This window comes from Tamandua tetradactyla, chromosome 3 (assembly GCF_023851605.1).
Source record: "Tamandua tetradactyla isolate mTamTet1 chromosome 3, mTamTet1.pri, whole genome shotgun sequence".
In the NCBI taxonomy this organism is placed as follows: Eukaryota; Metazoa; Chordata; class Mammalia; order Pilosa; family Myrmecophagidae; genus Tamandua; species Tamandua tetradactyla.
The window spans coordinates 122423097-122435471 of NC_135329.1; the positions used below are offsets into that span (position 1 = coordinate 122423097).

At 35.0% G+C, this 12375-nt stretch overlaps 1 protein-coding gene across 2 annotated transcripts in view; it reads right to left on the reverse strand.

The window, feature by feature from the left end:
- STAM2 (signal transducing adaptor molecule 2) overlaps positions 1 to 12375 on the reverse strand; it is a 65806-nt gene that overhangs the window by 36612 nt on the left and 16819 nt on the right. For both annotated transcript variants that reach the window (XM_077153832.1, XM_077153830.1), the window contains exons 2-3: positions 998 to 1082; positions 27 to 102 (exon numbers count right to left, since the gene is read on the reverse strand). In XM_077153832.1, the coding sequence (XP_077009947.1) occupies positions 27 to 102; positions 998 to 1082 (161 nt within the window). The remainder of the gene's footprint in view (positions 1 to 26; positions 103 to 997; positions 1083 to 12375) is intronic.

The window sequence follows — 12375 nt, forward strand, 5'->3', positions numbered from 1 at the left end:
CAATTAATAAACATAACTGTACTTACAGTTAAGGCCTGCAGAGCAACGTGAGGAACCTTATGGTTCACTCTTTTCATTATGGCTTTTAGGCAATCTTTTGCTCTAAGAAAAAATGAAGAAAGCTAAGTATTTATTCATAATTAAAATTCAATAAAAGGTAATAACTTTAAAAATAAAATCCTGGAAATCTCATTCTGCTAAAGGATTAAATCTATAAAATGATTTTATACCATCTTTTTGCTTGAAGAATAAATAAATAAATAAATAAATAAATAAATAAATAAGAAACCAAAAATAAAGCTGCTGCTTAAAGTCTGCATGTTCCAAAATCAAGAAACAAATTATTTGACAAAGGTTCAGGAAATAGAGGAGAATTTATCACATAAACTATCTTTTCATTTCTGTAAGACAGACTTGATTTCAGAGAGAAATTTCTTATCTTGAAAAAAGCTAGCAAGATATATAATCTTGAGAGGTCTGAGTATAAAGATTTGTGAATACAACTTTGAAAACCTGTACTATTTTAAAACAAATGCTTTCATCAATCTTCTAAACTTTTAATGAATAACCAGTATAGCTTCATTATTGTGCCCCCCCAAGAAACTTCTTTTCTATATTTACTTTTTTCATTATTATAGTACCTATTATATTTATTTATTCATTATTGAAAGGTGTTTCCATTATACTGCCTATTACATATTATTATTATATTTACCCACTTCATTATTAAATAGCTCTCATACATGTCTAAGTTAACTAGTCTATTCATTGTCAAATCTTTAATTATTTATACTAATATACTCAAGTTTTCAGTCAAATTCCTTTCTACTTGTTCTTTCAAAATAATGTTTATCTAATATTCAGGCCTCCACACTCTCTTTACTTTTATCCTCCAAAAATAAACAATAAAATCTCATTTTCTTCTCAATGCTACATCAAGAAGAGACACAGGTTATCAAGCTCCTAGACACTCACTGGGCAACACTGGTCATCTTACCCATTAGGAGTGCTTCCAACTTTGTCACATATATCCATAATAAGACCCCAATCTTCTGTAGTGTTGTACTCATTTGTGGCCTTTTCTATAAGATAGTAATATAGGCAAAAATTAGGATATACCATACATAACAACTAAAATACCCATAAAAGCACACAAGACTAAGAAGCTCTATTTTTTCTCTTGCCAAATATACAAGAACCATAGAAAAATTTCAGAAGATAGAATACTTCTATTAATTTTAATTTTCAATTATCTATTTAAATGTTCTGAGGTATCCCAATAAAATAGTCTATAAATAATTAACTACTACATAAATTACAAATCAATAATCTTAACAAATTCTAATTCAGAAGAAAGCCTTGACAACATGCAACATCATATAAAGGAACGTAAATTAAACTGCTCATTGAAGCTTTTTTTTAGTTTATATTTGTTTCTTGTTACAGCAACTCGTTTTGAACATCAAACATTGCACCAAAATGAGTCATTCATCTCACGACAACAGTCTTTACCATAACTAAGAACACTGTATTGATTGAAGCACTGTTGTTTTTCTTTGTAACCAGAAAAAAAAGCATCCCTCCTATTCTCAACTGGAAAATGGATTAATAAAATATAGTAAATTCATGAAATGAAATGTAAAAATGAGTTATGTAGAACCAAACATACAAAACTGAATATATCTCAGTGTAATTATTTTGGTTCACAATGCTGTCAAAAACACTAATAGCAACAGAATATATAAAGATGACATTGACATGAATTTTTTAACAGCTTTATTGAGATAAAATTCACATTCCATAAAATTCACCTGTACTAAAGTGTACAATTTAATGCTTTTTAGTATATTCACAGAGTTGTGCTATCACCACTAATCTCTCGATATTTTCATCACCCCACAAAGAAACCCCCATTCTCATTTTTCCTACATATCCTCACTCCTAGGCAACCAATATTCTACTTTCCATCTCTACAGATTTGCCTATTCTAGACATTTCATACAAATGGAATCATACAATATTTAGCCTTTTGACTGGCATCTTTCATTTAGCGTTAAGGTTTTCAAGGTTCATCAATATTGTAGCATGTATCACCACTTCATTTCTTTCAATGCTGATGATATCCATTGTATAGCTGTACCATATTTCATCTATATCCATTCATGAAGTAACTTTAGTTGTTTCTGCAAAAGGCTAACATTAATAATGCAATGCTGCCATGAACACTGTGATTAAGTTTTTGTATGGAGGTATGTCTTGGGTATATACCCAGGCATAGAATTCTAGCTGGATTGTATAGTAACACTATTTTTAACTTTTTGAGGAACTGGCCAACAGTTTTCCAAAGGAGCTATACCATTTTTTACACTTCCACCAAGAATACAAGAGCTTCACCTAAAATTTTAAAATATTTTTAAAATATATACTATATTCCTTAGGAGTACACACATAGGGAGTAAAGTACTAAATGAATCAGAATGATAAATATCAAACTGGAGGTGGCGAACAGGGCTTAACTGTATTTATGTTTTGCTTAAGTTGCATTTGGATATCCAGAAGTTCTTTATTTTATTCACAGCATCTTTTGTGACCCAAATTATTTAATAATCAAAATAAAAATTTAAAAAGCCTAATCAGAATATGACTGGATTATGTAGTATTTTCACTCTGCTATATTAATTTTTCTAAAATTTCAAAATCAAAGGATACTACATTTTTTTCCTACTAGTATAGAGGGGTGGGAATATAAAAATTAACACTTAAGGGATATTTTATGTCTTTTCCCCCTAATTTAATATACTCTATATAATATTGTGATGAAATCACAAGTCAGAGATTTTAGAAAAGAAACATATCTAAGATATGTTTCTAAGTTCTAAACTAGGCACGAAGCAATACAGTTGGAAACATATTTACAATACAGTTGAAAACATATTTACTCAGGTGCAGCTTATACCCTTGTACAAATAAAACTAATTTTTTCTACCTAGCAAGTCACACCGGGCTATAAATTCTTATTTCTTAATTACATATCCAATATATTTCAGTGAATTAAAAAGTAAAGGCAAGAAAAAAGAAAGAAAAATATCTAATTCTACCAACGTTTTTTTAAATCATGAAGCATGTCTCTCCAGACTTCCTATACATGTACATGAAAAAATAAAATATATGTAAAACTAAATAAAACAGGACAATAGGTATGAGGTCTCCAAAGAGTACATCCCAAAATAGGAGACTCTTTCCTGCCTGAGCTCTGAACAAGCTGGGAAACAAAACAAATAATCAAGTACCTGTATTGTTACTGATAGAAGCTTTAAGTATAATAGAAATGGGCTTGCCAATAGAGGCAGCATCAGAGGTAGGCCTCTCCCTGCAGGGATAAGCCACTGAACAACTTATTCCACGGAGAAATAGATTAGAAATCCTCAATGGCTGTGAAAAGCCTAGTAGCTAGCTCCAACACAGAAGAAAGGCTTAAGTAGGGACAGTTACTTTCAAATTTACTAATCAGGTAGGTCATTACACCAGGGCTGGAGTGAATTATGTGGCAGAAGCAGGCCCAGGGTGACACTCATGGAACTCAGGAAGGAAACCTCAGGGATGGAGAAAAAGTATTTCTCACTATTATTATCATACTAAATGTTATCGTTTCCTAACCTATGTCACTTTTCATTAAAACATGTATGCTCATACACATCTATGTCAATATTAATAACTATATAATGTTCCAATACATAGAGTGGCCACAAATTCCCTATACAAGGTAGTAAGAAGTTATCAGCGACTCTGGTTTTAAATTCTTTCATAAATAATCAGTCTCTCTTCTTTCTTATATTCATCTGGTAGTGAACATATTTATGTCATATATAGAATAAATAAGTCAGGCCTTTCTGTTGATGTTTCATAACAATTTTTTTTTATTTATCTTTTTTTATTGTCTGTCTCTACAGCCATCTCTCCTCTTTCCCTTGCCCCCAGAATGAAAGATCCATTATGGCAGGAATTTTTGTTTCTTTTTTCCACCATTATTTTATTTTCAGTTCACAGAACAGTTTTTGGGGGCACATAGGTGATGCTCAATAAGGCTTTTTTTTTTTTTTTTTGAGAGGGAGAGGGGTGCATGGTCCAGGAATCTAATCCAGGTCTCCTGCATGGTAGGCGAGCATTCTATCACTGAATCACCTGTGCACTCTTCAATAAATATTTTTAAATGGCTAAAAGGAATGATGCTGGTTGTTTCTCCATATGCTATTACCCAGTTACAGTGTTTGTGATGTAGAAAACAGTATCAGAGCATTTGAGTATATGAACTAAAAGAGCTTTAACTATGATAACCAATGTGGCCACAGTGAAGTCTCAGCGAAGTCCTGGACAAGCTCGAGCAGCACTGATGAACAGACAAATATCCAAGGGACTGTGCAGGATCAAACTTCAATAGCAACACCTTGTGGCAACAAAATGCAAAAGCATTAGTGGGTTTATGAAGTTCCAGTTTGCTACTTATTTCCTGAGAAGAAATGACACTATCTTTGGGAGTTCTCATTTGGGAGACCAGAGAACTGGGAGAAGGGAATACATAAAAAGGAGACAAAGGACTTCTTATATAGGTCATTACTTTAAATCCTGAGTTTGAAGAGCAAATCATACATATTAAATATAATTTGAGAGCTTCAGGCTCACCTCTCCTCTTTGCTTATGATGTGGTAGTTCTGTGTTTTGTTTTTTTTCTTCCGCTGTAATAAAATCTATCACTCTTCCTTTCTATGGTATCATTTGGCCCAGTGTTTAGAACTACCTGAAAATTAGATATTCCTTCTTCTTTCTGGTATGTACATTATTTTTATTTATCATTATATTATTAAGTTATTATTTTTCTTTTACATGTAAAACTTTACTCTGTTTGAAATTTCATTTGGTACATGCTGTGAAACAGGAATAGGAAAACATTTACACAAATTATTTGGCAGTGGTTTCAGCATCTCCTCATTAATCTGACAAGCTGGCTTTGTCAATTACTAAATTTAATGAGTACGAATACACACACATACAAACACACACACAGTCGAGTCTGGTTTTGGACCATTTAATGGCCTGCTATTCCTACTAAAACTCAACTTCAAATTACCTTTTTTTTATTTTGGCCATGTGATATACAATTAAACATGGAGGCTACTCAATATCCCCCCAAATTTTTCAACAATTAAAAAAAATACCTAAACAGAGTGTTTTTACTTGACTGAGGTTTCATGGAAAATGGAAAAATTCTTATTTGAATACTCTACCCAGCATATTTTACTTTTTACAAATATAGGGCTCACAATTACCCTTTTTCTTAAAAGTATAAAATCTGAAGGCTTTATAATGGCCTGCCAAAAAGGATCTTATTTTTCAAGTGAACTAATGTAACAGTTACATTATGTACTTAGGAGTATTTTAAACTCCTGGAAAATTTTAAATATTATAATTAAGAAAACATTATTTTATAGCATGTCACTTTGCCCAGTGTTGGGGCCATTATCTCACATTATCCTGTGTCAGATGTATATGGGGGAGAAAGTTGAAAGAGCCCTCCTGGAGCATAAATGCTAAGTTTCCAGGATTTGATGGGTGTAAGTCATAATTTTTCATCACCAGGTTTTGATTACTGTACATAAAGAACCTCAAATACATTTGAAATGATTCTAACTATATAATAAAGGATCATTCTCTCAATACAAGGAACAATCCATTATGTTCAATACAGCTTTAAAAAGAATCCAAGCATATCCATAAAACTTTTAATAAAATATGCTCTATCAGTAATTTTAAAAATTTAACTATATAAAATAAGCATCCCTCAAGGGGTCTTTTAAGGCTCCCCCTCCAATGTTTTGAAATAAAAACTCATGACCAGTCTTCTGGTTCCAATCACGACAGAGCATCTGGTGCCAGACTTGCTATCCTTACCGAAAACAACTATACGACAGGCCAAAATATGAGGCGACTGTTTTCAAGGAATGAGTAACAAGCAGTGCAAGTCTTTGAGATCTTTGAGGGATGGGAAATACGAAATGAGCCCTGTAATGGCCCCAACTTTCTGCCTGTCATTGCCTGTCACAGCACAAGGAGTACTAGCCCAAGCAGACCAACTGAGACAGAAACCAGATTTCCAAGTATAGGGATTTACTGTGGGTCCTTCGTCAAAGAATAGCACGGTGAGACTGTATGAAGTCTAGCAGAGTTCATCCACTAATGGCGAAAGGTCACAGTGCTGGAAATCTCTGGAGTTCCCAACCAGAGTGGAAAGACCCTGATGAACACTTCATTCATTCAGTTGATACAATAAAAAGGACATAACTTAGGAGCAAAGGCCCACCCAGAATTTAGTTCAAAACTGAAATAGGCCTGCCCTCATGAAGTCTAAAACCAAGTCTGACAAAACCTAAAAGATCCTCCAATGATATAGCTATCTGTCAAAACTAAACTCAACAGTCACCCCCAAGAGAGCCTCTTTTGTTGCTCAGATGTGGCCTCTCTCTCCAGCCAACACGACAAGCAGTCTAGTCTCACCACCCTCCCCCTCTCTGCGTGGGACATGACTCCCAGGGGTATGGACCATCCTGGCAACGTGGGACAGAGATCCTGGAATGAGCTGAGACTCAGCATCAAGGGACTGAGAAAAACCCTAGAATGACCTGAGAATTAACATCAAGGGATTGAGAGAACCTTCTAGACCAAAACGGGGAAGAGTGAAATGAGACTAAGTGTCAATGGCTGAGAGATTCCAAACAGAGTCGAGAGGTTATCCTGGAGGTTATTCTTATGCATTAAGTAGATATCACCTTGTTGTTCCAGATGTAGTGGAGAGGCTGGAGGGAAATGCCTGAAAATGTAGAGCTGTGTTCCAGCAGCCATGTTTCTTGATGATGACTGAACAATGATATAGCTTTCACAATGAGACTCTGTGAATGTGAAAACCTTGTGTCTGATGCTCCTTTTATCTATCATATCAACAAAAGAGTAGAACAAATGGAATAAAAAGAAATAATAGGGAGGAACAAATGTTAAAATAAATTTAGTTTGAAATGCTAGTGGTAAATGAAAGCGAGGGGTAAGGGGTATGGTATGTATAACTTTTTTCTCTTTTTCTTTCTTTTTCTGTTGTCTTTTTATTTCTTTTTCTTTCTTTTTCTAAATCAATGCAAGTGTTCTAAGAAATGATGAATATGCAACTCTGTGATGATATTAAGAATTACTGATTACGTACAGAGAATGGAATGATATCTTGTTTTGTTTGTTATTTTAATTAATAAAAAATGCATCCTAAAAAAAATAAATAAAAAAGGTATACACACACACAAAAAAACTAAACTCAACAGTCTTTAAAGGAACATAAAATAATCTAGCCTCCCTACCAAGAAGTTGTATAAAAGACACTATATTTATACAATGTCCAGAATAAAATAAAATTAAAATTACTAGTATGCAAAGAAAAATGACTCATAACTAAGATAAAAGGAGTCAACAAAAACAGGTGTTAGTATGACCAGAATATTAGAATCAGCAAAAAACTACTTTAATCTGGTAACTTTTTTTCAAGAGGTTAATGGAGAAATGAACAGATGAAGAGTGCTTAGTAGAGAAATGGAAACTATAAAAAATGGTATTTCTAGAATTGAAAGTACAATATCTCAAGTAAAAAATTCAATGAATGGGCTTAAAAACAGATTGAAAATGGGAGAAATTTTAACATTAGAAAGGAAGGAAAATTTTAAAACCTAAATGGAACCCCAGTATATTCATTTTTCTACTGCTGTGTTAACAAACTGTTACAAAATTAGAGGTTTAAAAAAAAACTATTATTTACTCATACTTCTGCAGTTCAAAATCCAAGCAGGCTCGACTAGGTTTTATGCTCAGGATAGCACAAGCCTGAAATTAAGGTGTTAGCTGAGCTGGACTCTTATCTGAGGCTTTGGGAAAGAATACATGTCCAACTGATTCAGACTATTAGCATTCTGTCCCTTGATGAGGTTTCCTTGCTAGCTGGTCATCAGCTGGCAGCCATTCTACCATAGTTTCTACAGTGTTCCTCCTCACATGTTCCCCTCAATTTTTAAGTCAGCAACAGTGAACTACATGATTTCAATCTCTCCAAATCTTCTTCCTACTGCTAATCAAAAAAGCACTCTGCTTTTAAGGGTTCCTGTGATTATTTTTTATTTTGGGCCTACCAGGTACTCCAGAAGAATTACTCTGTTTCAATGTTCACTGTACTATGTAACCTAATCATTAGGGTGATACATCTTTGGGGGGCCATTTTAGAAATTTGATGGTAATAATCAAATGTATGGCAGTACAGTCTTTCCTTTGCACAGTAGTATGGGACCATAAGAATTATCATGCAAATTGAAACCACGGAAAGCGATCTAAATAATCAATGAGAATAATGTTCTGTGACTGACATGGTAAATTCTATGCGTCACTTGGCTAGGTTATGATGTTCATTTGTTTGGTCAGGTAGGCACTGGTCTGTCACTGTGAGGATATTTTATAGATAGATTTGTATTTGTAAATAGGTGATTACATCTATGGCTGGTTGCATCTACAATCAACAAAGAATGCCTTCAGCAATGTAGGGATTCTCCTCATCCAATCAGTCAGAGGTCTTAAAAGTCAGAACTGAAGATTTCAGACAGAAAAAAATTCTGCCTCTACTCCAGCCAAGAAGCTTCCTCTGGGGAATTCAACCTCACCTTTACTGGAGTTTCTTTCTTGTAGCCTACTCTGCAAAATTCATACTTGTCAGACTTCAGAATCACCTTCATCAGAGTTTCTAGCTTATGGAATTCAAACTCGCCAGCCCCATGACTATATGAGGCAATTCTTATTTTACACACACACACACACACACACACAGATCATCATCATCATTGGTTCTGTTTCTCTGAAAAAACCTAATTCAGTGATCTTTAACATTAAAAATCTCTTACCTGTCAGTTATAAATGTATAGGGAAAAGGGAAAGACAACAACAATAAAATGAATATTTATGCAGTACATATAACTTTAAAAACACTGACAAAGTGTTTTCTGTCTTTGTTAAAACCATAAGAGCAATTGTAAACAGTAGTTGCCTTACAACTTGCAATACAGAACAAACATTTTCTCTATGCCTTGGCAAACTTTTATACTACTTTCTAAGATTAGATCAGGTTCCAACATTTTTTCCCCTTGTACTTTCAATGTCATGAAATTCTTCCAAGAGTTTCTTTAATGTGAAGTTTACTGGTATCACTTCCTCTGGAATATCTTTATGCTTCTTGTCACAATCACTTCACTTATGTGGATAAATTCATTTTCACCAAGCTCCTCTAGATACATATTTAGAGTTTCTCTAACATCAGCAACATCAATATCTCCAGTCAACAGTCAACTGTGTCTTCTCTAATTCTACTTATGCTCAATTCGAATTTCATTTCCTGTGTTATCACTTTTTATTTTTTTGCCACATGTTGATCTTTTTTGGCCAACTCCCGCTTTCAGTTATCCATTTTTGTAAATATCATGTGGCTTAATCACTGGGAAACAAGGAGGTAACAAATGAATCACCAATACACAGTGACCAATCCCTTACAGACTTGAAAAGAGTGATTGGTCTATGATCATGATTGGCATCTGTTATTACATACTGACTTGCAAACTGAAAAGCTAGCAGAAAAATTTACTATGATAACTGAAATTGGAACTGTGTTGTTGGGAGAATAGTGTTATTGAACTAAATGTGGTAACTCAGATCATGCATTATTGGAACTATGCAAAGCAAGGACTGCCTGTCCATTAAAGCAGGCAAATGTTCAAGGAACGAAGAACTGGAAATAATCTAGGATAAAATATGCAGTATATTCTTTGAAAGCAATGTATTTTTATTAAATAAATTATAAAACACAATCATATGGAAGTTAACAATCAAGACATAAGATAATTAAGACTATAACAGGAGATGACATAAAAATTTATTATAATGAGAATTGCATGTATCAGCATTTGGGGACATAACTAAAACAATGCTGTTTTGGTTTGCCAAAGCTGCCAGAATGCAATATACCAGAAATGGATTGACTTTTACAAAGGGATTTATTAGGTTACAAATTCACAGCTCAGAGGTCATGAAAAACGTCCAAATTAAGGCATCCAGAAAAGGATACCTTGATACTGAAGAAAGGCTGATTGCATCCAGGGTGTCTCTGTCAAAAGGGAAGGCACATGGTGATATCTGCTGTTCTTCTTTCCTCACTTCTGGTTTCTTTTCTCATGAGCATCTGTGAGTCCTTACTTTGCTTCTCTGGAGCAACTCTAGGTCTCATCTCTTTAGCTTAGCCTCTCTAAATGTCTATCACTTGGTTCCATTTCTCTGCTCTCTGTGTTGGTTCTGTATTCTCTCTCTCTGTGAGCTCTTTTAAGGAATCCAGCAAACTAATTAAGACTCACCTTGAATGGGCAGGGTCACATCTCCATGGAAATAATCGAATCAGAAGGTCTCATCTAAATTGGGCAGGTCACATCTCCATGAAACAACCTCATCAAAAGATCCCACCCACAGTAAGTCTGTACCACAAAATTGGATTAAAATAGCATGGCTTTTCTGGGGTACAAAACAGTTTCAAATCAGCACATTCCACCCTCTGGACCTCCAAAACACATGTTCTTTTCATATACAAAATATATTCACTCCATCACAATATTATAAAAGCCTTAGTCCATTTCAGTAATAATATAAATACATTAAAAAATAAAAAGCAGTACAAAATCTCATCAAAGTCACTTACAGGCATGGTCTGTCCTAAGGTAAAATTATCCTCTGGCTATGGACCTGGGAAACTCAGAAAAAGTTATCTCCTTCCAATACACAAAGGAGGGACAGTCATAAGACAAACATTTCCATTACCATAAGGAAAGACTGAAATGAAAACAGGCTCAAAGCCTCCAAACAAATCCAGAAACCTACAGGGCAAACTCCACTAGTCTTTTTTTTTTTACTTCATTAGATTTTGAGGTCTTAGACATCATTTATAGAATAATGTTTTATCCTGAGGGCTTGAAAGGTAGGCAGTTCCACCCTTTCCAAGAGCTTATACAGTTGGTCCCTCTCTCTCCATACTCTGGGGTAAAGGTTTTAACATAACCAAGCATTGGGAAGACCACCCTGTTCTCAGCCCCATCCTCTTCAGGCATGTGGGTGGCATCCCAACTCTCTGCAATCTCCAGGGCACGGGCTCAACCCTTTCAGAACAGTGGAGTGGCAGCCAGACTCTCCCTAATCCCCAAGGAATGTGTTTCACCCTCTCTGAGACCTGAGGAGCCAACACTTCCTGAACAATGACGTGGAAGGCCCGTCCTCTGCTTCCGGGTCAAACTCACCCTCTCCACACGCATGGCTGGATCCACTCTACTGGCACAAGATTTACCTTAGCTTCCATCATTCTGCCTTTGAAGTTATTTCTCTTTCAATCTTTTCTGTCCCTTTCAGTCCGGACTGGCAGTGGTTTCATTTATACAGAATCTGCAACACTCTGTCAGTTTTCTATGCAGTATACAGGGATCACAATCATCAGACAATAAGACTTTCCACAAATCCCTTCTGAATTTCCAATCCTGACTTGTTCTGAAATGGCTGACAGGTTCCATGTTTGGTCAAATCCTCATATGAGGCACTCATCTCTGGGGTCTCACATTCTGGAAACCCAGAATTTTCCAAAACATCAATTTATGGTTTCCTTATGCCCAAGAGTTCAGATCTCAGTTCATCCTTCCCTGTCACATTTTACCATAAGCTGCAAGGAGAAAACAAGTTGCATTTTCCACATTTAGTTTGGAAATCCCTTCAAGTTAAGTATCCCAGCTCATTACTTTCAAATTCTACCTTCCATCCAATACCACGACTCAATTCTGTCAAATTCTGTGACACTTTAAAACAAGAGTTGCCTTTCTTCCTGTTTGTAATGACACATTCAACATTCTTCTCTAAGGCCTCATCGGAAATATCTTTAGAATCCATGTCTACCAATAGTGCCTTCAGATAATCTAGGCTTTCTCCATCAAGCTCCTCACAGTTCTCCCAGATTTTCCCACCTTATCCACTGTTCTAGCTTGCTAATGCTGCTGGAATGCAATATACCAGAAATAGGTTGGCTTTTTTTTTTTTTGTACAATATGCTACATTAAGTCTTCCCATTCAGTTAGTTTTCACTTTTTCACCAATGTATGAAAATATTAACCACACAAATGCAAGTTCAACTTTTGTTGTATGGAAAGGATCAGGGCAATGATTAACACTGTTTACTAAATCTTCTAATAATACAATATATTTACGGGATTCTCTGTTCTAAAAGTCTAA